Here is a 26,047-nt window from a genome sequence, read left to right as displayed (position 1 = left end):
CTGCCGCCGCCGCCGCCGCCACCTGCTGGGCCCGCCCCGCCCCGGCCGGAGCTGGGAGGAGCTCCGAGGGGACCGGCGCCGGCGCGGCGGTGCGTGTGTGTCCCGCGGCGTGGGCTGTGTGCGGTGCGCCTCGCGGGGGGCTCCGAGCCCCTGCGTGGGGCGGGCACCGCGTGGACCCTGTTCCTCGTGACCTCCCGGCGTGCCCTGTGCCGCGGCGAGACCCGGCCTCGCGCCCACGGGTGCGGTTTGCGTGACTGCCCCGACGGCGCGGCCCTGCCCCGCTCCGCTCGCTGCCGCCCCGTGCCTGGCAGCGGGAGGCGCCCACGCGAGACGCCGCTGTGCCCGCTGCCCCGGGACGTCGCGTGGAGCTCCGGACGCGTCTGCGGCGGCCGCTGGAACCGGGTGCGCTGCCGTGGGTGCTGGGGGAGCGCGGCGGGTCGTGGCCCCGGGCCGCCTCCTGCCCGTAGCCTTTGTCCGTACGGGGCGGGTAGGGGACGGGGATGAGGATGAGGATGAGGATGGGGACGGCGCTCAGCTCCATAGGGCCGTCAGTGGCGGCGGCCGGGAACCGTGGGGAGGGGAGAGAGCTCCGTGCTCCGGCCCTGTGCTCTCGGCCCCCGGTGGCCGCGCCTCGACGAGCAGCAGCCCCGCATCCTTCCGTGCGCGCTCCTCCCTCCCTCCCTTCCTTCCTGTCTCTCTCGAGCTCGCGCAGCGCCGGGCCACGCACCCCCTGGGACCGGCAGGGACCCGACGGACCCCCACGGATCCTCAGCCACGGTTCCGTGCCACGGGCGGGTGGGACGTGGGGCTGATGGGGTTGTTTGCTGTACAGTCAGCGTCCGGGAGACCCCGCGGTGATCCCTTAGGATGTCCCAACCACCTGCCTTCGCTCTCCAAGTCCCTGAGACCACTGAGAGCAATGGGTGAGTGCAACCCGAGAACTGTGGTCAGCACTGCCAGACCCGGGGCTGTCCCGGAGCACCGTCGCCCACCCCCCACGGCCAAATAGGGGCTTCAGCTTTGTGCCCTTACAGTCAGGAGCCAAGCCCGGACAACGAGGGAGCCCTGCACAGCTCCTTCCGCCAGCTCATCGAGGAGCAGAGCAGCTTGGTGGCAGGGGCAATAGAAATGGAGCTGCAGGAGAGAGGCAGAGGTACAGCACAGAGCTGCAGCAGCGTGGGATGGGGACAGTCCTGTACACCTCAGCTCTTACCCCACATCCTGCTTCTCCTCCCCAGGGCCCCCAGCTCTCCTGGTTCCCCCAGACCCCTGGGTCACTACCAGGCTGGAGCCCGAGCAGGATGAGCAGCACCCTGGCTACGCCACCACCCTGCGCATCCTGGCCAACATGCCCAGCCGCACCATCGGTGAGTGCCACCCCCTCCTCGTGCCACTCCTCTGCCCCTCCTGCCTGGGCTGTGCCATGCTGTGAGCCCCTCCAGGAGCTCTCCCCACAGCCTCCCCTCCTGGTGCCCCACTCCCACCTCAGGTCGCAGCCGTGGGGCCATTATCTCTCAGTACTACAACCGCACGGCGCGGCTGCGGCGCCGGAGCAGCCGTCCATCCCTGCAGCAGCTCAGCCACACAGCACGGCCCAGCCTGCGTCGGTACGACCTGGAGAACGACCCAGCCCACGCCACGCTGGCAGGTGAGCGTTCCCCTGGAGCAGGGCTCAGGATGGGCGCAGTGTCTCTTGCTGGACACGTCCCACTGAGCCCCTGTGCCCCCAGACAAGCGGAGCCAGCTGGCAAAGGAGCTGATGAGCCTCTCACCTGCACAGCGCAGCCAAATGCTGCTGGCAGTGCCACTCAGCCTGGAGGAGAAGCGCAGTCTCCGGTAGGTGCCTGCCCCCTGGGCCGGGCTCCCCACCCTGCCTGTGCTGCCCCTAATGCCCCCTATGCTGGGTAGGAGGCAGCTAAGTCAGAAAAAGAGCACCCCAGGGCTGCGCATCCACTCTGCAGACACGGCGTCTCCCTGTGCACGGTGCCAGGACTGCATTGTGCTTGTAAGTGTGCGGTGTAGTGGCTGGAGCAGGTGGTGATGGGGGCTGTACAGCTGTGGGGTGCCCTCACTGTGTCCCCACCCTCCCCAGGGCTGCTGGCTGCTCTGGTACAGGCTCCTGGCACTGGTCCACGCCGCACAGCCCTGGCACTACGCTCTGAAGCAGATCAGTGGCCGCTTTGGCTCCAGCGTCCTCTCCTACTTCCTCTTCCTCAAGACGCTCCTCATGTTCAACATCTTCTCCTTCCTCCTCCTCTTGGTTTTTGTGGTGGCCCTGCAGGCTGCTTATCCCCCTGCTGTGGTTGGCCTCCATCCCTTCACTGGCCTCGAGCTCTTCACCGGAGCAGTAAGTGCTACAGCGCCAGTGCCCTGCTGCTTGAGAGCCTCTCGGCCTGATCCCTGCATCTCGTGCCGTGGGGATGCCACCATCCCTGCTCTTGCAGGGGTGGAGCCCCGTGCTCCCCAGTGCTGCCCCTGCCTGGGGCACTATGCCATACAGGCTGATGCTGACCCCGTACCATGCTATCAGAGTGCTGCTGGCAGCAGTGTGGTCACCACACGTGCCGTTGTGCATTTCCCCACAGGGCTCCTTCACTCACTCATTGCTGTACTACGGCTACTACAGCAACATCACCCTGAACGACCCCTCTGCCTCCAGCCCCAGTGGCAATGCAGGCTCCCCCATAGGCGTCCCACTCCCGTACAACATGCCACTGGCCTACATGTGCACCATTGGGGCCTCCTTCTTTGCCACTTGTGTCCTGCTGTTGTACAGGTGAGCAGCACTGCCGGCACTGCCTGGCTGCCCAGCACTGCTGCCCTGACTGCCCTGTCACCTCCTGCAGCATGTACCGCTCCCTTGTGAAGAGCTATCGCGTGGGCAGCTCCACGGGGGACCTGGCCATCAAAGTCTTCTGTGCCTGGGACTTCAAGGTGGTGCAGAAGCGCTCGGTGAAGCTGCAGAGTGAGAATATCTGCACTCAGCTGAAGGTGAGGAGTGGGGTTGCGGTGCTCTGTGCACACCAACCCTGTGCTGCACCACTGTACTGCGTCCCTCCAGGTCCCACCCCAGTGGGCAGGATAAATCCTTGCTTTAGATGCAGACCCAGCTTATGTTCTCAGCCCCTGTGGCTGTTGTGCTGTTTTCCAGGAGCTGCTGGCAGAGCAGCGGTTGCGCTCCAGCCCCCTGAGCCTCCCCCAGCGGTGGCGACGCGTGGCTGTGCTCCTGCTCACCTGGCTCCTATCACTGGGCACGGTGCTGGGCTGTGCAGTGGCCGTGTACTACTTCTCAGAGCACATGCACATGGTAAGCACAGCACCAGGGGAAAAAGAGTAGTGATGGCAGCCCCATTGCACCTCCCTCTTGCTGACAGTAGTGCACTTATTGCTGGGAGCAGTGGGGCTGAGCCCATGGCAGGCACCAGGAGTCAGGCAGCCATGCTGAGCCAGGCACTGCTCACCAGGTGCAGCAGGAGCAGGGAGCTGCAGCAGGCAGTGCATGGCAGCAGGAGGTCATCTTGCTGGCCCTGCCGCTCATCGTGTCATTCCTCAACATGCTGATGCCCCACTTCTACAATCTGCTGGGAGCGTGGGAGAAGCAGGATTCTCCAGGAGCAGAGGTCTATGTGGCCATCTGCAGGTAGGGTGGGGAGCCTTCTGCACCCCAAGTTTGATGTGCTCCCCATCCTTGGGGCTCAGCCTTGCCGAGGGGCTCCCATCCTTGCTTTTGCTCCCCAGGAACCTCCTGCTGAAGATGTCAGTCCTCGGCTTGCTCTGCTACCAGTGGCTCACCCGCAGAGCAGTCTGCTCTGCCAATGAGGTTGGTGTGAACTGACAGTCCAGGGCTGAGCAGGGCAGGATGGGGATGTGCCCTGTGCTGCCCCTGGCCTGGGGAGTGCAAAGCAGAGCTGGGGCAGTGGTGTGGGCAGGGGTCTGGCAGCAGGGGCTCTGCTGGGCAGCACTTGTTGGCTCCTGTGGTAGGGAAAGGAGGGAGGGCAGCTGAGCTGAGGCACCCCAAATTGGAGAAGGGATACAAGGGAGGAAGGGGTCCTTTACCCTTCACTCCCCATGAGGAGCCATAGGGGCGAGCAGCTGCACTGTCCACCCTACACTACCACGCTTGTATCCCCAGTGCTGGGAGACATGCGTGGGGCAGGACCTGTATCGCTTTGTGATGATGGACTTCATATTCACCCTGCTGGACACTGGCTTTGGGGAGCTGCTCTGGAGGTAATGTGCCCCAGTCGGGCCCACCAGCATGGCTCCATGCTCCCTGTTCCTTTTATTGTGACTGCCCTAGCACACAGAGACTCTGTGGCCTCCCTGGGGTGAGGGTCGGGTGCCCAGCATCCATCAGCAGAGCTTCTCTCACTCCCCAGGCTGATCCTGGAGAAAAAGCTGAAGAAAACACAGAGGCCTAAGTTTGACATTGCCCGAAATGTGCTGGAGCTGATCTATGGGCAGACCCTGACATGGTGAGACATCTCCAACCCCAGGCACAGCCAGCGCTCGTGGTGCTCGCTGGTATCTGCCCTGCCTTGTGACACCCGGCAGGTCCTGGTGTGGGCAGCTGCAGAGGCTGTAAATCCACCAGGGGTCAGTGAAACCTCACCCATCTGACCTGATGCCAACCCTGACGTGCAGGATGAGCCACTGAGCACAGGCTGTGCTGCCAGCCTGGCACAGGACATTGTGTGCTTGCTCTTGGCTTTGCAAAAGACTGAGTGCAGCTGGCACTGCTGTCCTGGCGCTCCTGAGCCCCAGATTACCCCCCTGTGCCACTCAGCCTCTCCCTCTCTTTCTCAGGCTGGGTGTTCTCTTCGCACCACTTCTGCCAGCAGTGCAGGTGTTGAAGCTGCTGCTGCTCTTCTACATCAAAAAGGTGTGATTGCCTCTGCCTGAGTGCAGTGCCCTCCGTGCAGGGGAGCAGAGATGCTGCTGGGGTCCCCCAGGTCTCAGCTCCCAGCTGATGGATGGGATGGGGATGTGGGGGAGCGCAGCTGCCTGCTCTCATCCCTGGGGTCACATTGAGGGAGGTGACAATGTGCTGCTCCTTGCCTGCAGACCAGCCTGATGCACAACTGCCAGTCCCCTAGCAAGCCCTGGCAAGCGTCTCATATGAGTACTGTGTTCATCACGCTCCTCTTCTTCCCATCCTTCTTGGGCACAGCGATCTTTGTCTTTTACACCATCTGGTCGTGAGTACTTGTGGGCACAGAGCCACTGGCTGCCAAGGGGCTAGGGCATGGGCTACAAGATGTGGGAAATGCAATTCCCAGCTGTGGGCACTGTCCAGGTCAGGGGAATGGTAGTCATTGCCGAGGGCACTGCAGCCTTTGGAGCATGCCTCCTTCTTCCTGCTGTTCCCAGATGCTCCCAGCTACAGAGCAATGGGATGAGACCCAAGCCCAGTTGCTGGGGCCCAGCCCTTGCAGTGCTGTAAACAAAAGCAAGGGCAGTGCCTTACACCAGGGGCAGTGCCCAGTCACTGCCCTGTGCCCAGCAGTCCACCTCCAAAGCAGCATCCCACTGACTCGCTCTGCCCACTCAGGGTGAAGCCATCAGAAACCTGTGGCCCCTTCCGGGGACTGCAAACCATCCATAAAGCATTGAATGTCTGGGTGGAGCTGCTGGAGGTGTCCATCCCCAACATCACCTGGCTCAGTTGGATCCAGCAGTACGTGGTGGAGAACACCTTCTTCTTGTTCTTCCTCTCCGGGTTGGTGCTGTGAGTATGAGGCTGAACCCTGCACACACCTTTCTCCCTGCTGCTGCTGTGGCCTCAGTGGCACTGTCCCTTCACATCTGTCATTGCAGAGCTGCCATCTACTTCATCATCCAGGTGGTGAGGGGCCAGCGCCGGATCATCCGCCTGCTGGAGGAGCAGATTCACAATGTGTGTGAGCTGTGTGTGTTCTGTCCCCAGCCCCAGTGGCTTTGGCAAGAGCACGTCCTGCATGGCTGCTCACTGCAGTGTCTCTGCTGTTACAGGAGGGGATGGATAAAACATTCCTCATTCAGAAGCTTCTCTCTGTTTATGAGAGCAAAGCACACTGCACCTGATCCCAGGTGAGGCCCGGACTGGGAGAGAGTGCTGGGGGTCAGCAGGGATGGGAGCAGTGCAGTGCCAGCTGGAGTGGGACTGGGACAGGGAACTGGGAGGTGGCGAGGACAGGGAGAGCCTCGTCCCCACGGACAGTGTATGGCAGCACTCTGCCCACTGTGAGTGACCCCCGGGGGCTCAGGGATACTCTCCTTTCAGTGTCACAGACCCCAGGAAGGAGCAGGGCAGAACAGTACAGCTCACCACCTGGGACTGGAAGCAGCATTGCCCTGGGAGCAGAAAATGTGCCCTTGGAAGTGCCAGGGACTGCTGGGCAGTGCTGCAGCACGGAGTTAAGGGTGCTCCCTGCAGGGCCAGGGGCAGAGCCCTGCTGCTGTGTCCCAGCACAGCTCCGTGGGACCGGCTTGCACACATTGCTGTGCACACTAACAACTCTCCTTCATGCAAACTGCCTGGCCAGCCTGCAGAGCAGCACCTGGCCTGCTTGCACATCAGCCTGTTGGAACAGAGACGGTGAGGTTTTCTGCCTCGTGAAGGGAACCAGCACGGAGTGTGCAGTGAGCGGGGCCGTGCAGCAGGACGGGCTCAGAAAGAAACCATCAGTCCCCAGCGCTGCCCGTGCAGAGCACAAAAAGGCTGCTCGGTGCTGTCACCTCTCTGCAATAACCATTAAAGCGTTCCCGTCTGGAGCTGCACCACGACCAGGAAGCCCTGGGTGCTTTGTACGCCCTCCCCACCCCCCCCCGCGTCGATGCCTGCCTGGGAGAGATAAGCGTACAAATACCGTGCTGCGGCCACACCCCCCCGCTGACGCAGGATGGGGCTGCTTTGCTGGGTGTAGCCATAGGGCCGAGAAGGCTTCGACCGAGTGGTCGGTGCTGTACCACCTCGGGGAGGGGGGGGGGGGTGGTAGGGTTAGGGGAAGGGGCTGAGCCATGACGTTGGAATTGCGGCCTCTCAGCGGGTGGCCCAGGTATTGGGGAGTGGGGGGATGGGGATGGGGGCAACAGGGGGGAGATGGGGGTGGGGGTTATGGGCGGTGGGAGGATGGGGGAGGTCAGGACCGGGGGGTCTGAGAGGGGACTGAGAGCGGGGGGGGGGGGGGGGGGGGGGGTAGGGCAAGACTGGAAGAAGGCCGGAAGCACTGGATCAGAGGTGCTGGGGAGGCTGAGCGGTGGATAGGATGGGGGGAGGGGGAAGGTGGGACAAGACTGGAACCTGAAGTGTGGAGCTGGGGGGGGTCAGGAGCCCTAGGGGCTGTGAGGAGGCCAGGAACCGGCCAGGAGGAGCACTGTGAAACCAGATCAGACATGGCCGGGACTGGGAAACGCCCAAGCCGTTGCGTCCCCGGCTCATGTGTGCTCTCCCCGTGGCAGCCCAGGAAATGCTAACGGAACTACGAAGCCCAAACGTGAGTATGGGGTCCTGCGAACCGCTCCCGGCACCGGACGGGCTCACGGGGCTCCGTGCCGGGCAGTGACACTGCAGCACAGCCGCCGCCCGTCCCCGCTCAGCTTCCCGTTTTTTCGCAGCTTTCAGCCTTAGAAACATTCGGAAGTGGGTGCAGGGGGCTCGTGGCACAATGCTGACCTTCGTAAAGCAGCCCCAGTTCTGCCTGCGGGTCGGGGGCTTGGAGGGCTCCTTCCACGAGGGGCAGGAGGAGCTGCGGGAGTGCTGCGAGGTGCTCTACCTGCCGCGGCCCACCAGGATGGAGGTGGTGGGCACGGTGGATGACGTGCCCTGCCTGGCCACGGGGCAGCAGCTCGTCATCCTCGTCGCTGAGAGCGGGGAGGTGTACGCCTACGAGGAGGAGACGCTGCATAAGGTTGCCGAGAGTGTGTTTGAGTTCAGAAATATTGGGCTGCAACGCCTGGGGCAAGAAGTCTACCATTGCGGGGAGAACATACACCCATTGGTGAGCTGGAGGGTGTGGGTTAAAGCCGAGGAAAGATATGGCCTGATCCCACCAGTGCCAGTTCTGCACTGCTCCTTCCTTGGTTTCTCTCCCACCAGGATGAAGAGGAACGAGACAAAGACCCAGAAATCCAGCAGCTGAGGAAGAGTGCTGAGCACTTCCTTGAGAGTGGAAAAGAGGAGTTCCACCATCTCTTGGACTTACTGGAAAGCAAACCTGTTGTTGCTTGAATTTGTGTGTGTGATAAGGGAGTGGCTGGGGTGGAAATGAGCTGTTGAACTGCGTCACTAAGTACTTCACCTGCACTATGCTTAAATGCTTCCAGAGCTAGTGACTCCAGGAGTCCCTGGGCAGGCTGTGCTAACACTTCACTCTTTCTGAGAAATTCTTCTTCACCTCTCAGCTCTCACGAGCAGAGGACGATCCCTGCCTCACCACAACCTCCTTTCAGAGAGTTGAAGGTCTGATGAAGTCTCTCCTGAGCCACCTCCAGATTAAATCTTAGTGGATTTGCTCTTAAAATTGCACTTATTTTAAGGCTAATCACTGTTTAAATCTGTGTTCTGAAGTGAGCTTTTTTTTTCACAAACACCACCTTGCTTTAATGAAACAGATTAAAGATTTTAAATATACAGGATCTCGACTCATTCTTTTTTACCTGTGTTGAGTGTGACAAACATTTTGTCTGCTGTGGTGCCAGCCAGCTTTCAACCCTACCATGAGGGGCATCTCCAACTTCCCCACGCACTAAGTGGTTAACAGGACCAAGAAGAGCTTCAAGAATTACTTCAGGCTGACAGTGTGTTAGAAATAGTGAAGCTGAACCTGTCCTTGCCTCAGAGGTGGCAGTCAGGGAGCCAGGGCCAGCATGCTCCAGCTGCCAGCCGTGGGCACTCCCTCGTGTAAAGCCCCCTGAGCACTGCTTGCTGGGTGGGCACAGTTGCACACAGATTCTTCCCACATAGGACAGAATTGGAAGGATAGAAGTGTGAAAAATAGAGTTGACATAAAGCCAAGTTCCAGGTGAAGCAAACCTCAGTAGGTTGAATCCCCTTAAAGCAGGTTCCCCAGAGCAGGCTGTGTAGGAACGCATCCAGGGGGGTTTGGATGTTTCCCCATGCTCCAGATGTGGTCTCCCTATGGCAGAGCAGAGGGGAGAAACACCTCCCTTCCCCTGCTGGCCTTTCTGCCTTACAGTATGGAGCGAGGTGCCACATGGCATGGAATATCCCTTTGGTCAGTAAGGATCAGCTGTCCTGGCTGTGACCCCTGCTTCCCACCAGGTAGCAGTGCAGCCTCCAAGCAGCTCCACGGAGCCCTTGGACTATGGCCGTGCAGTGGGCACACCCTGCCTGTCCCCAGAAGGACATACGTGTCAAGTTTGAGTTTCGACTATAGAGAAACGAAAGTGGAGGAATGAGCCACTCCCTTCCATGTCTCTCCCATCACGCTCTGGTGGGAGGTACGTTATTAGAGCTGCTATACCAGCAACGGGTCAAGAAGCACCAAGCTGAAGCCAACGCCATTATCTCCCAGTGCCATTCCTCCAGTTGGTGCTGGTCTTGAGGAGTGCTCACAGTGCAGAAGGGCAGCAGAGCAGTAGCAGCAGTGGTGCAGGACTGTGCGGTTTTGATGACAACGGTGTCCTCAAGTTGGGTTCAGCAGCTGGAGAGTTGAGGGCAGCGCAGACTCTGAGGTCCCTTTGCTTCTGCCAAGTAAGTGCTGCTGCTTGTATCTCTATCTCTGTCAAGGGGTTTGTCTGTGCACTGGGAGGAGGACAACAGAATGGGGTGGGAATGGCAGATATGCACAGCAAGTGATCCCATCCCAAAGGTGGCTGCTCCGAGCTGTGTGTGGCACTGAGGGCATTCAACCTTGGTGATCCCCACCTTGCTGCTGCTCTGACTGCTGTGACCTCGCTGCTTTCCTACAGCCCCATGGACTGGCACCCAAAGGAACAAAATCAGGTGGGTGAAGCCTGTCCCTTCTCTTCAAGAGACAGGAACAGATCTTCTCACCTGGGGAATGCTGCTGGCCACTCTAGCATCTCAGCCGGCAGGGAGTAGTAGTGCCATCTAGAGATGCTGAGGGTCATCCCAAGCCCATGCAGTGCCAACTAGTGTGCAGCAGGGCTGGGGTCTGTGCTGCACTGCACCTCTGAGCCCCCTCTCCCTCCCACAGGGTCCTGGCCATGCTGTGTTTCAGAACCCTTCAAGGTAAGGTGTGGCCTCCTCCCTTCTGTGCCCACTTCAAGGCTTTGTGGAGAGATGACTGCTTGCCCTGTAGCTCAGGGTAGCTCCAGCACAGCCACCACATGCTCCTTTCTGCTCCCTCAGGCTTTTGGCATGGAAAGAAGAGAAGAATAAATACCAGTTGCAGATTAGTGGAAATCTCTTCATCCAGCAGTTCTTGCGTTTGCTGATTAAATGGCAGCCAACTGAAGACATCAAAAAGCAATATATGGAAAAGGTCAGCACTTCCCCACCAATCTGATGACCTTTCTGTGGCCTCTGCACTGCTGCACGTCCCATCCAGGGTGGGGTGAACTATGGGGCTGAGGGTCTGCAGGGAATGGAGTGGAAGCCCGGGACTGTGGGCTCCCTCTTCTCCCCACTTGTGCAGAGTGCCACAACACAGTGTGGAGAAACTGCATGGAGCACAGGATGCAGGGCCATGCAAGGCAGCAGGGAGCAGATCTGGGGAGCGAGCAGCTGTGGCAGAAGCCAGCACAGGGGCTCTACTGCACATCCAGGGATGGCTCAGCACTTGAGTCTCTGCTCGCCAACAGGTGCTGCACACAGTGTTCTTCTTTGGAAAGCTGCATAAGAGGCAGATGACACCCAATGACTTCCTAGAGCCCAGATCGTCCCAGAGGCTACAAGACATGTACCCCCAGTCATTCCAGCAGTACAGCACCCACCTGCCCAGCCTGACACCATACTCCATCCTGCTGCAGTTCGTGAGTACTCTACACCTGTATGGTATCAATCCCAGGGCTAGGGCAGGGCAGGTGTTATGACAACCCCAGCACACAGCGGGCACATCCCAGCAGTGCAGCCCAACAGGCAGCAAGACTTCTCTCTTGCACTTTTCAAGTCACCATGTGACTTCAAAACCAGCTGGTGTTAATGAACTCAGGGAAATAGAGGACTATTTATAAGTTTATCTTTCAAGACCACACTCATCCCCTTTTCCTGCAAGATACTGGCTCCTGGGGAGCGAAGGAGGCAAGGAGGGGCCTGTTCTCAGATATGGGTCTTTTCCCAGGGCAATGAAGTAGCCGGCTGCAGAACCCAAGAGGAAATGGAGACTTTCTTGTGTGAATTTAATAGCACTCTGCAAACAGCAATGAAGCAACAAACACCCAACTTGAAGCCCAGCAAGTTCACCTTCAGAGCTGCGATTGTTGCTTACAGCTTCTACAGAGAACCCCATAACAAAGCAGGCTCTCCTCTATTCTATGGAGCATCTCTCTCCTGCAGCGGGCTGCTGGAGAGGAAGATCATGATTAGCATCTTGTGCCTACAGACGTGGCACAGGGCGGTGGCATTTGCAGTGTACCACGGGAAGGACAATCTGGCCATTGTCTTCCCCGATGGAGTGCAGTGCCGGGCCTTCTGCTACAGCAATGGAGCCTTCAAGGAAAAGTCACCCTGTGTGAACTGCAAGAAAATGTATCACGTCAACTTCCAGCCACCTCCAGATGACACTATGGAAAACGTCCAATGGCCGCATGGAAACTGTGCTGAGAACGAGAGCCTGAGCAAGCTGCTGCACGGCATGCCAGGGCTGCAGTACAGGGTCCTCTCGACACATACTCCCCCACTGAACACCTACCAGGCCATTGAGCAAGAGTTTTTAAACAACATAGAAACAAGACTTAGAAATCAGCTTATCAGGCTGCTTCAGGAAAAGGATTTTCCTCATCTTTCTCTGGAATTCTTCCAGCCACAGTGAGTGCTGGAGAGGCAGCTGCAGCCCAGCAGCTCAGCACGACACCTCCAAGACCCTGTCTTTCTGCATACTCCCATGGTCACCCCACTGAGCTACAGATGGTGCAGAGCATGTGGGGTCAGAGCAGCGGGGAGCCCCAGGTACTACAACCACTCCTGCCCTAGACGGTACCAGCACGGGAGGGAGGAGGGCCCTCTCACTCCACCTTTATGCTTCCTCCAAACCCAGCTACATGCTCATGCCAGCAGGTTCTGCTCAGCTGGGATCAGGATGCAGCCTGGCTCCAGGTCCTGCATGCAGCACAGTAATGGGATATCCATTTGCTCTTTGCTAAACTCCAGCACACAGCACTCTGCTTTTCACCTGTGGAAATAAACACGTCTGATTTTCAGTTATGTACCTGATGATTTGAAACAGAGCCTGCACATTGCGAAGCCCTCTCCTTTCACCTTTCTGTGGCTTTAGAACCAACAGTCCCAACCTCAGGGATCATCCATTTTCAGAACTCCATCTTGCTCTGGAAGCAGGCAGCTAGCAGGGCCCACGCAGTTCACACTCCCTCTGGTGGGGGGTTGCAGCCTACAGGGAGAAGGGCACTGTGCTCCAAGGCACTCTAAGTGCTGCACAATTGCTTGGAAGTGGAGCTCTGCTGCAGCTACTGTAAAGGATGGCTTGGGTGAAAGTTTCAATTTTACTGCAGAACCCCAAGGAGCTGCTGCCCGCCATCAGCATGTCACACTGCACAGGTGCTGGGGCCAGGTCAGCTAGAGTCCCTGAGGGTGGTCTGAAGCCACTGCAGGACATCAGCCAGGCCGGTGCCATCACGAGCACTGGTCTCCAGAATAGTGATGGGCTGTGTGGCGCAGGAAACGATGTCCTGCATGCGGAAGAGTGACTTCATCTCCACCAGTGACATGTAGCAGGGCAGGTCGCTACGATGGGAAGGGCACACATTAAGCACACTACATTAACCTCCCACCCACGGCAGCACGGCACCGTCAGGGCACATCGGCCCCTCGGGCAGCGCCCCAATGCCCTCCTTACATCTTGTTGAAGAGGATCAGGACGGGCACAGTGGCGAGCTGCTCCGCGGAGAGAAGAGACAGCAGCTGGATGCAGGACGAGGAGACCTGGGTCGGGTTGGCGGCATCGATCACGAACTGCAGAGAAGGACGAAGGAGGCGCTGGGGGGGTCCGAGGGGGGCAGCTCCATGCCGCAGCCCCGCAGCGCGGCCGGGCGGGCGCTCACCAGCACGGCGCTGCACTCCCCGTAGTAGCTGGGCCAGATGGGGCCCATGCAGCCGCCCAGCTCCCGCAGCGTCACCCTCCCGCGCAGCGCCAGGTCCGTCAGGTTCGTGCCCACCGTGGGCAGCGTGGCCGGGGGCTCGCCCAACTCCTTGGCCCCATCCCGGGCGCACAGCTGTGCCGGTGCGTTAAGGACAGGCCAGAAACAGCGAACGACGCTCCCCCAGCCCAACCCCGCACCTCGGGACCCCCGGCCCGCCCGGATATTGCGCAGCCGCTTCCCCAGCAGGCTCTTGCCCACGCCCGTCGCCCCCAGCACCAGGCACGTGGGCCCGGGCCGCGCTGCACCCGCCATCCCCGCCCCGCCGGAAGCAGAGCGCGCCCCCGCACCGGAAGGCGGAAGTAGCAGAAGCCGGAAGTGACCGCGGGCAGGGAGAGGGGCGGCCCGGCGGCGGCGGTCACCATGGGGCGCGGCGGCGGCACCTTCGAGCGGCTGCTGGGTACGGGATGTCCCCCCGTGTGGGATGCGTCTCCCGGCAGGGACGGCCCCGAGCAGATTAGCCCCCGCTACCGGGGCGGTCTGGGCCCAGGCGCTATGGCTGGGCCGACCCTGCGGCGGCGGCGGCAGCGGTGGGAGGGGGGGCGTGGCGGGGCCCAGGGTTGTGGTTCTCCCCGGGGAAACCGGGGCTTTGTCTTCAGCCGAGCGCTGCCCTGGGGCATCGCGGCCCGCACCCTCGGGAGCTTTACTCAGAGGGGTCGCGGTTCTTTGCAGATAAGGCCACGAGCCAGCTCCTGCTGGAGACGGACTGGGAATCCATCCTGCAGATCTGCGACATGATCCGCCAGGGAGACACCCAGTAAGCGCCCCTTTGTGTTTTGATTTAAGCCGTGAGCACGGGTCTGTTTGCGTGAGGAAGGTGAGACGTGGGGGTCTCGCTTTGTCAGCCTGCAGCAGGATGCCACTTGCTGTGCCGTTTCAGAAGAGTGCTGAAAGGCAGCAGTGCTCTGGAGTACTGCTCCTGATCTTAGCAGCTGCAGGTTATACCTGGCATGAAATCAGTAAAGAAGCTCAAGCTTGTTTGTGTGCATTCCTCTTCCTAGTTTTCCTTGTGGGAAATGGGGTGCACTACGTTCTGTTACTGGGGGAGTGCTGAATTATCCTTATCAGGTGGAGTATCCTCAAAGATTCTTCTTTACCTGGACATGTGTGCTCTCTTTCCTTATCCAGAGCAAAATATGCAGTCAATGCTATCAAGAAGAAGGTCAATGACAAGAATCCCCACGTGGCACTCTACGCACTGGAGGTAACTTCAGCCCAAACCTCCTGTGATTTAGGGGCCCAGTTCATGGGCCAGGGCACTTCTCATCTCTTCCAAGCCTGCCTTCTGCTCCAGTGCAGGGGCTTCATGTGTGATTGCTGAATTCAACCTTGGAGCAAGACCTTGGGAAACTGTCTTTGTGGATCTGTCTGTTTACCCCTGGGCTCTTAAATGATAGTGGTATAAATGGTGCTGTGAAATGGCTTATGCTCTGGTCTCATGGTGCAGATTTCTCCAACTTTACTGATGCTTCCTTAACTTGAATTGTTAATTAGTGCCCCCTTCTTTGTGCACCTTCTGCCATAACCTGTAACTGGTGCTGAAACGCAGCTCTTCTGGTTTTTCACTGTAGACCACAGAGAAGGAAGAAAGTGACAAGTTGACACTGTCCTTTGCACTTGCAGGTCATGGAGTCCGTGGTTAAAAACTGTGGCCAAACAGTCCATGATGAGGTAGCCAACAAACAAACTATGGAGGAGCTGAAGGAAATACTGAAGGTAAACGTATCTTATTTTATTTTAGTTTTTGAATGAAGTTGCAAGAGAAGCGATGAAAGGAGAAAAGGTGCATGTTCTGTGTTTCATTCTCTGTGTGTAAGGAACAAAAGGGAAACTGGAAATCTTTATCGTAAAAAAAAAAAAGCAACCTGTACTGTTTAATGCAAAGGGATGAGTGTAGAGAGCTGAGGAGTGCCTGCTGGGGAGAGAAGATGTCATAAGAGTAAAGAACATGTTTGGTTATACCATGAGGTAGGATTATGCTGTAAAGGCACAGGTGTTTCATGATAGATGCTCTTGGGCCAGAGATGGCAAAGGAAAATAGAGAGGATGCTTAAACTTTACCTAGGATCTGAGCACTGTATGTGAATTCCCTTCCTGTAGACCACAGTAAGACATGCAGGAAGGTAAGCAGCATGGTGAAAACTGACAGAAGTTTCCTCTTTACTACGGCCTTTTCATTGGCCTGTGGAAGTGGCCCAAGGACTTCTGCAGAATCAAACTTGTCAGTTTGATATAAGGTGATGCCTGCAGGAGCTCCTCATGTCCGAGGACTTGAGACTTCCGAAAGTGAAGTGCTAATAAGAACTTGTCTTCAGTTCCCAGTCCCAAGAACAGCAATGCATGGACAAGAGCTTGTGATGCTGTTACTTCTTTCTAGTCCCTGTCTTCTGCCAGAAATAGACAAGCAGATGACCCAGATATTTGTGGAGCGAGCTGTGCTAGTCCCATCATCTTGTGCAACGTAGCAGAGCGCCTCTCTTCTGTCATTTTCCTGTTGGGGGCTGACTCAGTCTTCATACAGTATCTTCTGTTGAAACTGGAATGCTGCCACAGTGTGAAGGCCAGGTGTAGTAGTGCAGCCACTCCAGGCACTGAAGAAATTGGGCAGGATTGGATCAAGAGATTCTGTGATTCTCTCCAGTTCTTATCTGCCACAGCAGTTTCATAACTGTTGCAGACCCATTTTCATCCTACACTGGGAACTTTGCTGCTTGTGAATGCCTAATGCTGTTTAAAATTATCTTTGTTCTGATGAGGCTCAGGGCTGTGCCATTTGTGGAAGGGAGGATTTTGTCAAATCTATAAGTTTGGAGCTCTAGGAACTGTCACTAAGTCACACTGTGTGGGCTGAGTTCTCAGCTGAAATAGGAGCTTGACAATGCCTCTCTGCTTCCTGGGTGATTTCTGGAGTAACTGGTCATGTGAGCAGGTGATGACTCGGTCAGCTGATGACAGGGTGCACTTAGAGGCTGACTGGGATAGGGATGGGCTTGCCAAGTTTCCTCTGTCTCGAGCTGTGATACAACTGCCCCTTGCTTCCAAAGGGCAGGCTTCCCAGCTGTCCTTATTGCATCATATCCAAGGTAGCTTTGGGTACTGATGAGCAGGAGTCTCTAAGCTGGAGCTGCTGACAGCTAGGCACCAATAGTCTCTAGCTGTGTATCTGTGGTGCCCAATCAGAACTGAGGTGAAGCAGACTGTGCTGCTCTGTCCAGTTGGGTAGCTGTCACTCTTGCAGATTTTGGAGTGCAAGATGATCAGCTCTTGTGAGAAGGTAAACAAGAATTTTGGCAGGCCAGTGCTCACACTTCCCCTGGGGAACAACTGTATGAGTCTCTGTAGATGTTTTTCAAAAGCATTCTGACTACACCCCTTTTCAAGTTGACTTGTGCCATTCTGAACAATATCATCCTGTTTATGCTAAAGTGAGGAAGTGGAAATGCTGAAGGATATGTTGTCCTCACTGTAGGCTGTTCTGCTTGCAGTTTGCTTGCACAAGTACTCCAAGTTCTTCTCTCCATGAGTAGTGTTTGACCCCTTTTTTGTGTTTCAGGGACTTTTTCTCAGATTTCTTTTTTTTTCCTTCCCCTTCCCATGCAGAGGCAAGTGGAAACAAGTGTCCGCAGTAAAATTCTGAACCTTATCCAGGCCTGGGCTCATGCCTTCCGCAATGAGCCCAAGTACAAAGTGGTGCAGGACACCTATCAGATAATGAAGGTTGAAGGTGAGGACACTGGGGGCAAAGGTGGGTGGACAGTTGCAAAGCAGACCTGCCCTGGAGGAGCTTTGCAGGAGAAGGAGTGGGCTTTGGGTCCCTGCTGAGCGTTGGTGATATCGGGATTTAAGATATTCCGTGTGCAGGAAAAGCCCTTCACAATGTGACACTGTCTGTTCTCCCACAGGTCATGTGTTCCCAGAGTTCAAGGAAAGCGATGCCATGTTTGCTGCAGAAAGGGTGAGCTTCACTGCTAGGGATGGAGCTGGCACTGGAGGACAGACCTTGCTGTTGTAGCCCAAGACATACTAAACCTTCAGTTCTTGCTTTCTTCTATTTCACACAGATTAGAAACCTTGCTGGGTGCATACTGCTTCCAGCAATACGTAATCTGGGCTGTTTTGGATACAGCAGTTCGGCCAAAAATGGCCAAGAGGGAGGGGACAGTTGGCACTGTCCTGGTCAATTAGTCTCATCTTGCTAAGTACCCCAAAGGGGCAAAGTGCAAAGGACCCGCTCAGTGGATTTCCAGCAGACTGAACATAGTAGCAGGGCATAGCTGACTGGGAAGGTGTCACAGTCTAGTAACATGAGAGGTGACCATATGCAAGGACCATTATCCTATTGTGCTGCAAATGCTTTTTTCCTGCGTCATTTGTGACAGCTTTAGTTAGTCTGAGGTGCTCCTGAAAGGCTCTGTGGAGCCACAGGCTTTGAGGCACTGATCCCTTCGTCATACAAGTTTCTTCAAACCCAACAGGCTCCAGACTGGGTGGATGCTGAGGAGTGTCACAGGTGTCGAGTGCAGTTTGGTGTGGTGACGCGGAAGGTGGGTGCTATTCTTGCCTTTCTGGGTTCCCTGGTATTGTGCAGCCCCTCCAGAATGTGCAAGACTCCTTGAGCCTCTATGGAAGTGCATCTGGGTGGGAACATGTTCCTGTTTGAGTGACCTTGTCCAGTGGTGAAGAAGTGTCTCGCTACCACACTGATGTCTCCTGTCTTTTCCAGCATCACTGCAGGGCCTGTGGGCAGATCTTCTGTGGCAAGTGTTCCTCCAAGTATTCCACCATCCCCAAGTTTGGGATTGAGAAGGAAGTGAGAGTGTGTGAGCCCTGTTATGAGCATCTCAACAAGTCAGTAATCTTTGTGGCATTGTTTCTTTGCTTTCAGCAGTTGGTGCTATGAGGGGAGAGGCTTGGCATGAAGCCATTTCTCCAAAGACTGGTGCAAGGGGTTTCCCAAGCTGTGTAGGCTGTGTGGGTTTTGTTCCTTCTGGGAATGGGCTTTACTACTGTAATGCTGTGCAGAACTGGAGCTCCAGTGCTGAGGAAGGAGCACTCAGTCTGCACTGTCACCTCTTTCTGGCTACAGGAAAGCTGAGGGTAAAGCTGCTGCTGCCTCTGAACTGCCCCCTGAGTACCTGACCAGCCCCCTCTCTCAGCAGTCCCAGGTGAGTGGCTCCCCTCACTAGGTGACCTAATGATCCTGGCCTGCTTCTTGATCTCCTTAGTGGCCACTTCCTCATCCTTTTACTTGCAGCTGCCCCCTAAACGTGATGAGACAGCTCTGCAAGAAGAAGAAGAGCTCCAGCTAGCCATTGCCTTGTCTCAGTCAGAGGCCGAGGAGAAGGAGAGGATGGTTTGTACACTGCTTGGCATCTGAGAGTGTTTTTTGCCATACAACCCAGATGTGCTGGGTATCTCTTAGTTGTGCAGTAATATATTCCTAGGCACATTCTGGTGTGAGGTATGGGGGCGTGTGGAATGAGATTAGGGTGAAAAGGGAGTCAGATATGTGTTGTGTTGTACAACTGAAAGTTGGAGGCAAGCTGTGTCCCAGATGCAAGTTCTGGGGCCTGTACAGAACATGAGGCTGTGTCTGCTGACTGTGCCTAGACACCATGAGAGGATTCGCCTACCCACTGTGCATTCTGGTTGAATGGGAGGAATCTGGACAGTCTCTGATCTGATTTTCTTTCTTTTCTCCCCCACCCCTTCTGCAGAGGCAGAAGTCAAGTTACTCCATGTACCCGAAGGCTGAGCCCACACCCGTCACATCATCAGCTCCTCCAGTGGGCACACTCTATTCTCCACCCGTGGTACGTTTGCAGGAGCCTCTGAGCATGAATTAGCTGGGCACGGACCAATTCCACAGCCCAGCTGTTTCCTGCTTGGGTCAGATTTGATCCCCAAGAGAAAAGTTTTCCCCCTTTCAATCCATTGGTTTTTCACAATGCTAGGGTGTTTTTGGCTGGAAAACCAGATGCTGCTGGCATGTGGCTCAGGCTGCTGCTTCCAGTAGCTGTAGTCTGTATCTGGCTGAAGGAAGTTGGCTGTACACCTCATTCTGGTGCTCAGCACTGGTAGTTGTGCATGACCAGGTCTGGGCAGGACAGCTGGTGCAAGCTGCAGCTTTCTGGTTTCTCTAAACTGGATTTTCTGATCACCTCTTTCCAGAATTCCTCTGCTCCCCTGGCTGAGGACATTGACCCTGAGGTAAGGATGCAGGACTGATGAGTCCGTGGTGCAGGGCTGCTCCCAGCAGGGCTGTGATGCTCATCTTCCCTCTCTTTCTGGCAGCTGGCTCGATACCTGAACCGTAACTACTGGGAGAAGAAACAAGAGGAAGTTCGCAAGAGCCCCACCCCATCAGCACCCCTGTCTCTCACAGAGCCAGTTGCTCAGCCTGGGGAAGCCCACCCCGCCCCACTCAGTGTTGTTGAGGTAAGAGGGGGCCTGAGCCCGTGCCCAGCAGCTCGTGAGGTGTGAGAAGTGCCTGACTCCCCCATGTAGCTCAGCTCTGCAGAGTTGCTGCTAGTTTTTGGTGTGGGTCAGCTGTGGCTGACTGGTTGCCCTATCCTTCCAGCAGCAGTACCAGAATGGTGAGTCGGAGGAGAACCACGAGCAGTTCCTGAAGGCTCTGCAAAACGCGGTCACCACGTTTGTCAACCGCATGAAGAGTAACCACATGCGAGGCCGCAGCATCACCAACGACTCTGCTGTACTGTCCCTCTTCCAGTCCATTAACAACATGCACCCCCAGCTGCTGGAGCTGCTCAACCAGTTGGATGAGCGCAGAAGTATGTGGGAGCTGTCCTACTCCGGGCTGGGCCTCAGTGCCATTTCTGTGACACTTTTTCTGGAGAGAAGCCAGAGCAGTGTGCAGGGATGGTCTGAGTGTTCTGCACTGAGCGGATCCCTGAGGCTCTCTTTCCTTCCCCAGTGTACTATGAAAGCCTGCAGGACAAACTGGCTCAGATCCGGGACGCGCGTGGGGCTCTGAATGCACTGCGGGAGGAGCACCGGGAGAAGGTGCGGCGTGCAGCAGAGGAAGCAGAGCGGCAGCGCCAGATCCAGCTGGCCCAGAAGCTGGAGATAATGAGACAGAAAAAGCAGGTGAGGCAGGGAGGCATTTCTAGAGTAGGCCTACCTGCATGCCTGTATACACTGTGTGCCAGCCAGAGTTGGCAAGGACAGCTGTCCTGGCAGGAGGGAGTGCTGCTGTGTCCTAGCTTCCAGCCATCACAGCACTGGCACTGTTCCTACAGGAGTACCTGGAGATGCAGCGTCAGTTGGCCATCCAGCGACTGCAGGAGCAGGAGAAGGAGAGGCAGATGCGCCTGGAGCAGCAGAAGCAGACCATCCAGATGAGAGCTCAGATGCCAGCTTTCTCACTGCCTTATGCCCAGGTCTGACTGCTGGGCAAGAGACCCTACTGACAGCTCCTGGGGGCCGTGGCCTAAAGCTTGCTTTTCTTTTTCCCTCTAGCTCCAGGCCATGCCAGCAGCCAGTGGGGTGATCTACCAGCCCTCTGGGCCCACTAGCTTCCCTGGCACCTTCAGCCCTGCTGGCTCTGTGGAGGGCTCTCCCATGCACAGTGTATACATGAACCAGGCAGCACAGGGAGGCACAGGACCATATACAGCAATGCCTGTCACTGGGACAGGTATGTTAACATGCTGATCTGGTGTGGGCAGAGGCTGAACACAAGGCAGTTGCTTCCATCTCTGCCCTCTTCGCTTCAGATCCCAACGTGGTGAATGCCTACATGTACCAGGCAGGGGCAGGCAGTGGGCAGGCGGCTCAGCAGGGGCAGGCAGTGCCCACTACAACCCCAGCATACTCGTCCTATCAGCCTGCTGCAACACAGGGCTACCAGGCAAGTGAAGGCAGCTGGGGCAGGGCTGGGGTGGGTGTTGTGTGGGGCTGGTGCCTGTACTTCAGTCCCAGTGATGGTTCTTGAGCCAAGGGGAGGAGGAGATGGTTGGTTTCAGATCTGGAGCTGCTGTGCTGCTTTCCTTGTGGGTGTGAGTAGGGACCCAGCTCTGGGCTCCCTTTTGTGCAGAGAAGTCATGCCCAACCTACTGGTCCTAGAGTTCTTGTGACATAGGTTTGAGGTGGGTCCCAGCTGCTTGCACAACCTCTCACTGGCAGCATCTCCTCCACAGAATGCAGCATCACAGTCACAGAGCATCCCTGCCATCTCGCAGGCCCCTCAGTCAGGGGCTGTGGGCTACATGGGAACCCAGTCGGTGTCCATGGGGTACCAGCCCTACAGCATGCAGGTAAGCACCTGGGGTGCAGGGAGCTCCAGCCTTCCTGAGCCTATGCTGCTGCAGCCAGGAAGGAACAGGCCTGGAGCTGAGGAGTCAGCAGGCTTGCCCCTGCACAGGGCTTGCTTTCTCCTCCACAGTGCTGAGTGCTATTGAGTCCACAAGCCAGTCTGACCCCCTTTCCCTTGCTCCTGCTAGGGCCTCATGTCGGCACTACCGGGCCAAGAAGCAGCACTGAGCAGCCTGCCTGCACAGCAGTCCTACCTACCAGGGCAGCAGCCCCTGTACCAGCAGGTGAGTGCTGCCTGCAGGTTGGTAGGGGTCCAGGCACAGCCACTGCCTCATGGCACTGCCTCCTCCCTACAGATGGCCCCGGCTGGAGGGCCCCCCCAGCAGCAGCAGCCCCAGCCCACGCCCGGCCCCGTGCAGCAGACGCAGGGCAGCGGAGAGGCCCAGCTCATCTCATTTGACTGAGTGCTGCACAGGGGAGTGCGGAGAATTCAACGTTAACACTACTCCAGAATCACTTCTGTTCTTCACCTGTCTGCCCCTCCGCTCCTCCCTGTGTGTGTCCCTGACCGAGGGGCCAAAGGACCACGGGCTTCCAGCACTGGTGCTGGGGTCCTGCTCCCAGGGGCGCAGCCCCTCCACCTCGGCTCCCCCTGCCTGCTTCCTTATCCCCCTCCTTGCCCTGCCCCGCGCACTGCAGCCCGGCCTGCAGGGCCCGGTTGGGGGCAGGAGGGAACCACGAGCACGTCCGTGCCCGCCCTGCTCTGCTCCCCCCACCCTTCCTTCCCGCCCCCGCCCCCTCCCCCCTCTTCCCGCGCTCGGTTCGCGCCGGAGGAGCCCGAGCCACAATGGTGTCAATAAAGTGTGCGGAACGAAGCGGCGTGCTGCGCTGCGCTGCGTCGTGCGGCGCGGCGCCTACCGGAACCAACGAGTCTTGGAGGACCCAACGGCTAGAGCGCCGCCTCGTATCCACCACAGAGACGGCGGGTTGCGGCCTAGAGCGGCGGACGCGCGGCGCGGGGGCCGCCGGGATCGCCGAGCGCGGGGTAGAGCGGCGCCGTGTCCTCTGCGGCCGCCATGCTGCCCGCCGCCCGCCTGGCGCTGCCGCCGCGCCTGGCCCAACGCCCGCCGCTCTCCTGGCGCTGGGGTGCGGCGCGGCCGCTGAGCACGGGCCGCGCTCGGAGGCGCTCGGAAGCGCTGGCCGGGGAAGCTCTGGCCGGGGCGCCGCTGGACACGGCCGCCAAGGAGTACTCGCCCAAGGTGCGGCAGCTGGTGCGGGACATCGCGGGGCTGACACTGCTGGAGGTCGCCGACCTCAACGCGCTCCTCAAGGTGGGTCCGCGGGCGGCCCGGCACGGCACGGCACGGCCTTGTCCCGCTCGGCCCGGCCCCCGCCGCCCGCTGATGCCGCCGCTCTTCCCATAGGAGACGCTGAAGATCCCGGATGTGGGGGTGATACCCGCGGGCGCCGCCGCCCCAGTGGCCGCACAGCCGGCCCCGCAGGTAGGGTGCAGGACTGGGGGGGGGGGAGGTAAGGCCTGGGAGCTTCACCTTCATCACACTGCGGCTGTTTCCAGGAGGAGGAGGAGGCCGTCCCGATGAAGAAGGAGAAGACACACTTCTCCGTGCGACTGACGGAGCTGAAGGCTACTGAGAAGGTGAAGCTCATCAAGGAGGTGAAGAACTTCGTGCCTGGCATAAACCTCGTGCAGGTGAGGACGGGGCTGCCCCAGCCCCAAGCGGTCTCTGCTCAGAAGGCTGCCTGGGGTCCCCACTCGGTGGGGCTCAGTGTGCCCCTCCTAGCAGAGAGGAGGTCAAGATGCAAAACAGGACTCGCTGTGCCTGGCGGACATCCCTCAGTCCCTCCCAGCTCTCAAGTGCTGAGCCCATAGCAGAAGGAGTGAGGTTTGAGGGTCAGAGCAAAGAGCTCACAGCCCTCTGTGTTACTCTTCTTTTCTCCCAGTGTGAGAGCTGCTGTGGGGCTTTCTGCAGAACTTGGGAGCAGCCAGGACTCCTCACTGCTGCTGGGTTTGGCCAAGCTTGGCACAGTTGTCACTGTGGAAGCATCCAACATGCTTCCATTCTGTGCTGAATGATGCTTTCATACCTTGAAGATCATGATAGCAGCACTTTCTGTGTATCTAATTGCAAGGCAGCAATGCTAAGCAGTGTAAAATCTGCTTTCATATGTGGCCCAGTTATTTTGGGAAGGATTTGCAGAGCATCCTCCAAACCATGTATTGTGAAACAAATAATAACAGAGACACTCTGGTCCTCAGTGATGTCAGTTCCAGCGGCCCATTGGGAAATAACTATCTGCCTGCTTGGTCAGCCTGAACGTTATGTCCCAGCAATGATTAAGATGCCAGAACCCTCTTACAGCTAAAAACAGTCTGGAGAACCAATGTGAAGTCAGCATGGCATAGAATGTGGATCCTGTAGAACAAGCTGGTTCCACTTGTGATGCCGCCACGAGTTAGTGGGTGCAGTTATTGATGGCAAACTTTGAAAAGTGTGATTTAGCCTATGTGGTAGTTTGATTTAAAACAGAAAACAAATACGGCTGAAAGCTGGCTTTGCCTGAGGAGGTTGTGTTTAAAGTGTAGCTGATAAACCATTATTGTAAGCGAGGAGTTGTCATCTGGCTGAGGTGCTTTAAAACAAGATTTAAGGTGGTCTTAAATGAAATCCTCTTAATGATGTGGAGGAAAAGTACTGCTGGAAATGAGCTCCCATCTCTGCCCAGGGGCTCTCAGTGATGTTCTCCCACACGGAGATGTGAGCAGCTGCTCCCTGGGGCTGAGGCCATGTCAGAACAGAAGTTCAGTGTTAGGGAGCACAGATGAAAAGCCTCAATTGTGCTGCGTGTCCTATCCAGAGCAGGCTGTCCCTTCCAGACACCGCCATGGGCTCTTGTGCGTGGAGGCACAACTTCATCTGCACAGCAGCACGACAGTTATCCCTTGCAACAGAGCATTTTTTGCCACTGCCAATACACCGTCGCTGTGCCCAGCGTGCCCTGAGCTGACAAAACCAAGGGTCAGTTTGTTCATTCTGCACAGCACACAGGGAGCTGGCTGCAGCTCCTCACTATGGAACCCCCCCAGGTTTGTTGCTGCTGTGTGGTTTGAGAGCAGGAGTGCTCTGACTGCAGCAGGCCTGTACCCTCCCTACCCTGTTCCCATCGCTCACTGCAGTTAAACAAGCAAGCAAAAAAGGCACGAGGAATGCTTTTTAAACCAGTTACAAAACGTTTTCAAGTGCCTTAATTATTGTCGTACTTCATAACGTCAGAGGTTTGTATATAAAGTACTGAAAATACCAAACTGTGCTGTCAGGCAGAGTCTGTACTGGAACTCTTTTGCCGCAGTACATCGGGCTCTGTGACTTCACTCACAGCTGTGTACAGAACTCAGACGGCCTCTCCGCCCGCTGGCACAAGTATGTAAACCAAAACATTCATGCTGAAGAAACGGCCCAGGCCGGGTCAGTGGCTGTGTTAGCAGAGGGCTGTGTGTCCCAGGCACCTTCCAGGGCTGAATGCCTGGGAACACCGTGCACGTCACGTACACATCACACAGGAGAGGGTCTGTGGCTCAGGAGGATGTGCTGCCAGGGCTGGCTGTGTTCCAGCTGGATGTGCTGTAGTGCAGGTAGATGTCTTCACCTGTGCACCCTGGGCTAGAGAGCTGCTTCAGCAGCGGGGTTGGACTCGATCTCTAGAGGTCCTTTCCAGCCCCTGCAGTTCTGGGATTCTGTCTTCCAGGTGGAAGTCTGGGGTTTTAGAGCATTACGTGTGTTCCTCTGCTCTGTTCACGCAGAGGTCGGGCTCATGGCTTTAAATCTGTTAATCTGGTTAGAGAAAGCTGGTTTACGAGTCTCATGCTTGGTACCTCCCGCAGGCAAAGAAGCTGGTGGAGTCCCTTCCGCAGGAGATCAAGGCTAACGTGTCCAAGGAGGAAGCGGAGAAGATCAAAACGGCACTGGAGGCAGCAGGAGGGACTGTGGTTCTGGAGTAGGGAGCCCAGTGTCACCCGGAGGGACTCTTGGAGCAGCACGTGCTGCTTCTGCCCGCCCGCAGTGCTCGTGCTGACCGAGCCCTGGGCAGCTCTGAGCGTGAGATGTCCTCGCGCCGCGTGGTTCGGCGCAGCAATGGTGTGCGGTTTGGCGGGGCTGCTGTCTAGTTCTGGCATCGCGATGAACTCTACATTCATAAAAGCCAAATGGGAAAACCTCTGTAGAACCGTCATCCGTCAAAGCCCCGTCCGCTTCCCCCGGGCTGTGCACCGCACATGCGCACACGGGCACGGAGCTGGTGCCGGGGTGCTGCTCCATCACTCCCCCCCCCCCCCCCCCGCGCGGCGCGGCCGCTTTGTGTGCTTCCTCTTCCTCGCTCCTTCCTCTCCCGCCCGCGCGTGGATGGCTCCCACCTTCCCTCCCCGCTGGGTACCGCGGGCCGGGCCCTGGTTACTCATTGCCGCGGTGCCGGGCGG

General features: G+C 57.4%; 5 protein-coding genes across 9 annotated transcripts; 4 read left to right on the top strand and 1 right to left on the bottom strand.

Annotated features, from left to right (window-relative positions):
- The first annotated feature begins 168 nt into the window (after positions 1 to 168).
- Positions 169 to 6,424, top strand: TMC6 (transmembrane channel like 6). Of its 3 annotated transcripts, none has more exons than XM_065735290.1 (21): positions 169 to 402; positions 833 to 923; positions 1,035 to 1,153; positions 1,239 to 1,367; positions 1,490 to 1,648; positions 1,731 to 1,836; positions 1,909 to 2,005; positions 2,093 to 2,347; positions 2,586 to 2,776; positions 2,847 to 2,991; positions 3,152 to 3,307; positions 3,465 to 3,640; positions 3,739 to 3,820; positions 4,133 to 4,230; positions 4,380 to 4,475; positions 4,807 to 4,882; positions 5,065 to 5,198; positions 5,552 to 5,719; positions 5,818 to 5,896; positions 5,992 to 6,069; positions 6,263 to 6,424. In XM_065735290.1, the coding sequence occupies exons 2-20, from the start codon at positions 868 to 870 to the stop codon at positions 6,061 to 6,063; spliced, it is 2,394 nt and encodes a 797-aa protein (XP_065591362.1). In that variant the 5' UTR covers positions 169 to 402; positions 833 to 867; the 3' UTR covers positions 6,064 to 6,069; positions 6,263 to 6,424. The 3 variants fall into 3 exon arrangements, with proteins under 3 accessions (XP_065591362.1, XP_065591363.1, XP_065591361.1); XM_065735289.1 differs by having other exon boundaries at positions 172 to 402; positions 5,552 to 5,728; XM_065735291.1 differs by lacking the exons at positions 4,807 to 4,882; positions 5,065 to 5,198 and having other exon boundaries at positions 171 to 402; positions 5,552 to 5,728.
- Positions 6,425 to 9,632: 3,208 nt separating this feature from the next.
- LOC136047920 (uncharacterized) lies at positions 9,633 to 12,157 on the top strand. The gene is made up of 6 exons (XM_065735285.1): positions 9,633 to 9,694; positions 9,813 to 9,946; positions 10,161 to 10,195; positions 10,316 to 10,448; positions 10,768 to 10,938; positions 11,247 to 12,157. Exons 2-6 carry the CDS (start codon positions 9,917 to 9,919, stop codon positions 11,934 to 11,936), a joined length of 1,059 nt encoding a protein of 352 aa, XP_065591357.1. The 5' UTR covers positions 9,633 to 9,694; positions 9,813 to 9,916; the 3' UTR covers positions 11,937 to 12,157.
- Positions 11,284 to 13,533, bottom strand: ARL16 (ADP ribosylation factor like GTPase 16). Of its 2 annotated transcripts, XM_065735287.1 has the most exons (5): positions 13,183 to 13,533; positions 12,978 to 13,093; positions 12,334 to 12,865; positions 11,553 to 11,641; positions 11,284 to 11,465 (listed from the first exon to the last, which is right to left on the bottom strand). In XM_065735287.1, exons 1-3 carry the CDS (start codon positions 13,531 to 13,533, stop codon positions 12,694 to 12,696), a joined length of 639 nt encoding a protein of 212 aa, XP_065591359.1. In that variant the 3' UTR covers positions 11,284 to 11,465; positions 11,553 to 11,641; positions 12,334 to 12,693. The 2 variants fall into 2 exon arrangements, with proteins under 2 accessions (XP_065591359.1, XP_065591358.1); XM_065735286.1 differs by having other exon boundaries at positions 11,284 to 11,641.
- A 63-nt stretch (positions 13,534 to 13,596) lies between these two features.
- On the top strand, positions 13,597 to 22,342 carry HGS (hepatocyte growth factor-regulated tyrosine kinase substrate). Of its 2 annotated transcripts, none has more exons than XM_065735284.1 (21): positions 13,597 to 13,678; positions 13,951 to 14,035; positions 14,407 to 14,482; positions 14,902 to 14,994; positions 16,879 to 17,002; positions 17,181 to 17,233; positions 17,754 to 17,822; positions 18,002 to 18,126; positions 18,365 to 18,443; positions 18,533 to 18,631; positions 18,996 to 19,091; positions 19,450 to 19,488; positions 19,573 to 19,716; positions 19,862 to 20,072; positions 20,216 to 20,388; positions 20,541 to 20,681; positions 20,761 to 20,938; positions 21,018 to 21,151; positions 21,441 to 21,557; positions 21,744 to 21,839; positions 21,912 to 22,342. In XM_065735284.1, the coding sequence occupies exons 1-21, from the start codon at positions 13,642 to 13,644 to the stop codon at positions 22,017 to 22,019; spliced, it is 2,277 nt and encodes a 758-aa protein (XP_065591356.1). In that variant the 5' UTR covers positions 13,597 to 13,641; the 3' UTR covers positions 22,020 to 22,342. The 2 variants fall into 2 exon arrangements, with proteins under 2 accessions (XP_065591356.1, XP_065591355.1); XM_065735283.1 differs by having other exon boundaries at positions 19,859 to 20,072.
- A 245-nt stretch (positions 22,343 to 22,587) lies between these two features.
- On the top strand, positions 22,588 to 25,797 carry MRPL12 (mitochondrial ribosomal protein L12). The gene is made up of 4 exons (XM_065735282.1): positions 22,588 to 22,886; positions 22,980 to 23,057; positions 23,132 to 23,266; positions 25,457 to 25,797. Exons 1-4 carry the CDS (start codon positions 22,632 to 22,634, stop codon positions 25,571 to 25,573), a joined length of 585 nt encoding a protein of 194 aa, XP_065591354.1. The 5' UTR covers positions 22,588 to 22,631; the 3' UTR covers positions 25,574 to 25,797.
- The last annotated feature ends 250 nt before the right edge of the window (positions 25,798 to 26,047 follow it).

The sequence above is a fragment of the Cyrtonyx montezumae genome, unplaced genomic scaffold, assembly GCF_038088225.1.
Source record: "Cyrtonyx montezumae isolate F1298 unplaced genomic scaffold, pur_monq_1.0 scaffold_19, whole genome shotgun sequence".
Taxonomy (NCBI): domain Eukaryota; kingdom Metazoa; phylum Chordata; class Aves; order Galliformes; family Odontophoridae; genus Cyrtonyx; species Cyrtonyx montezumae.
This window is presented reverse-complemented; position numbering and strand designations above follow the sequence as displayed.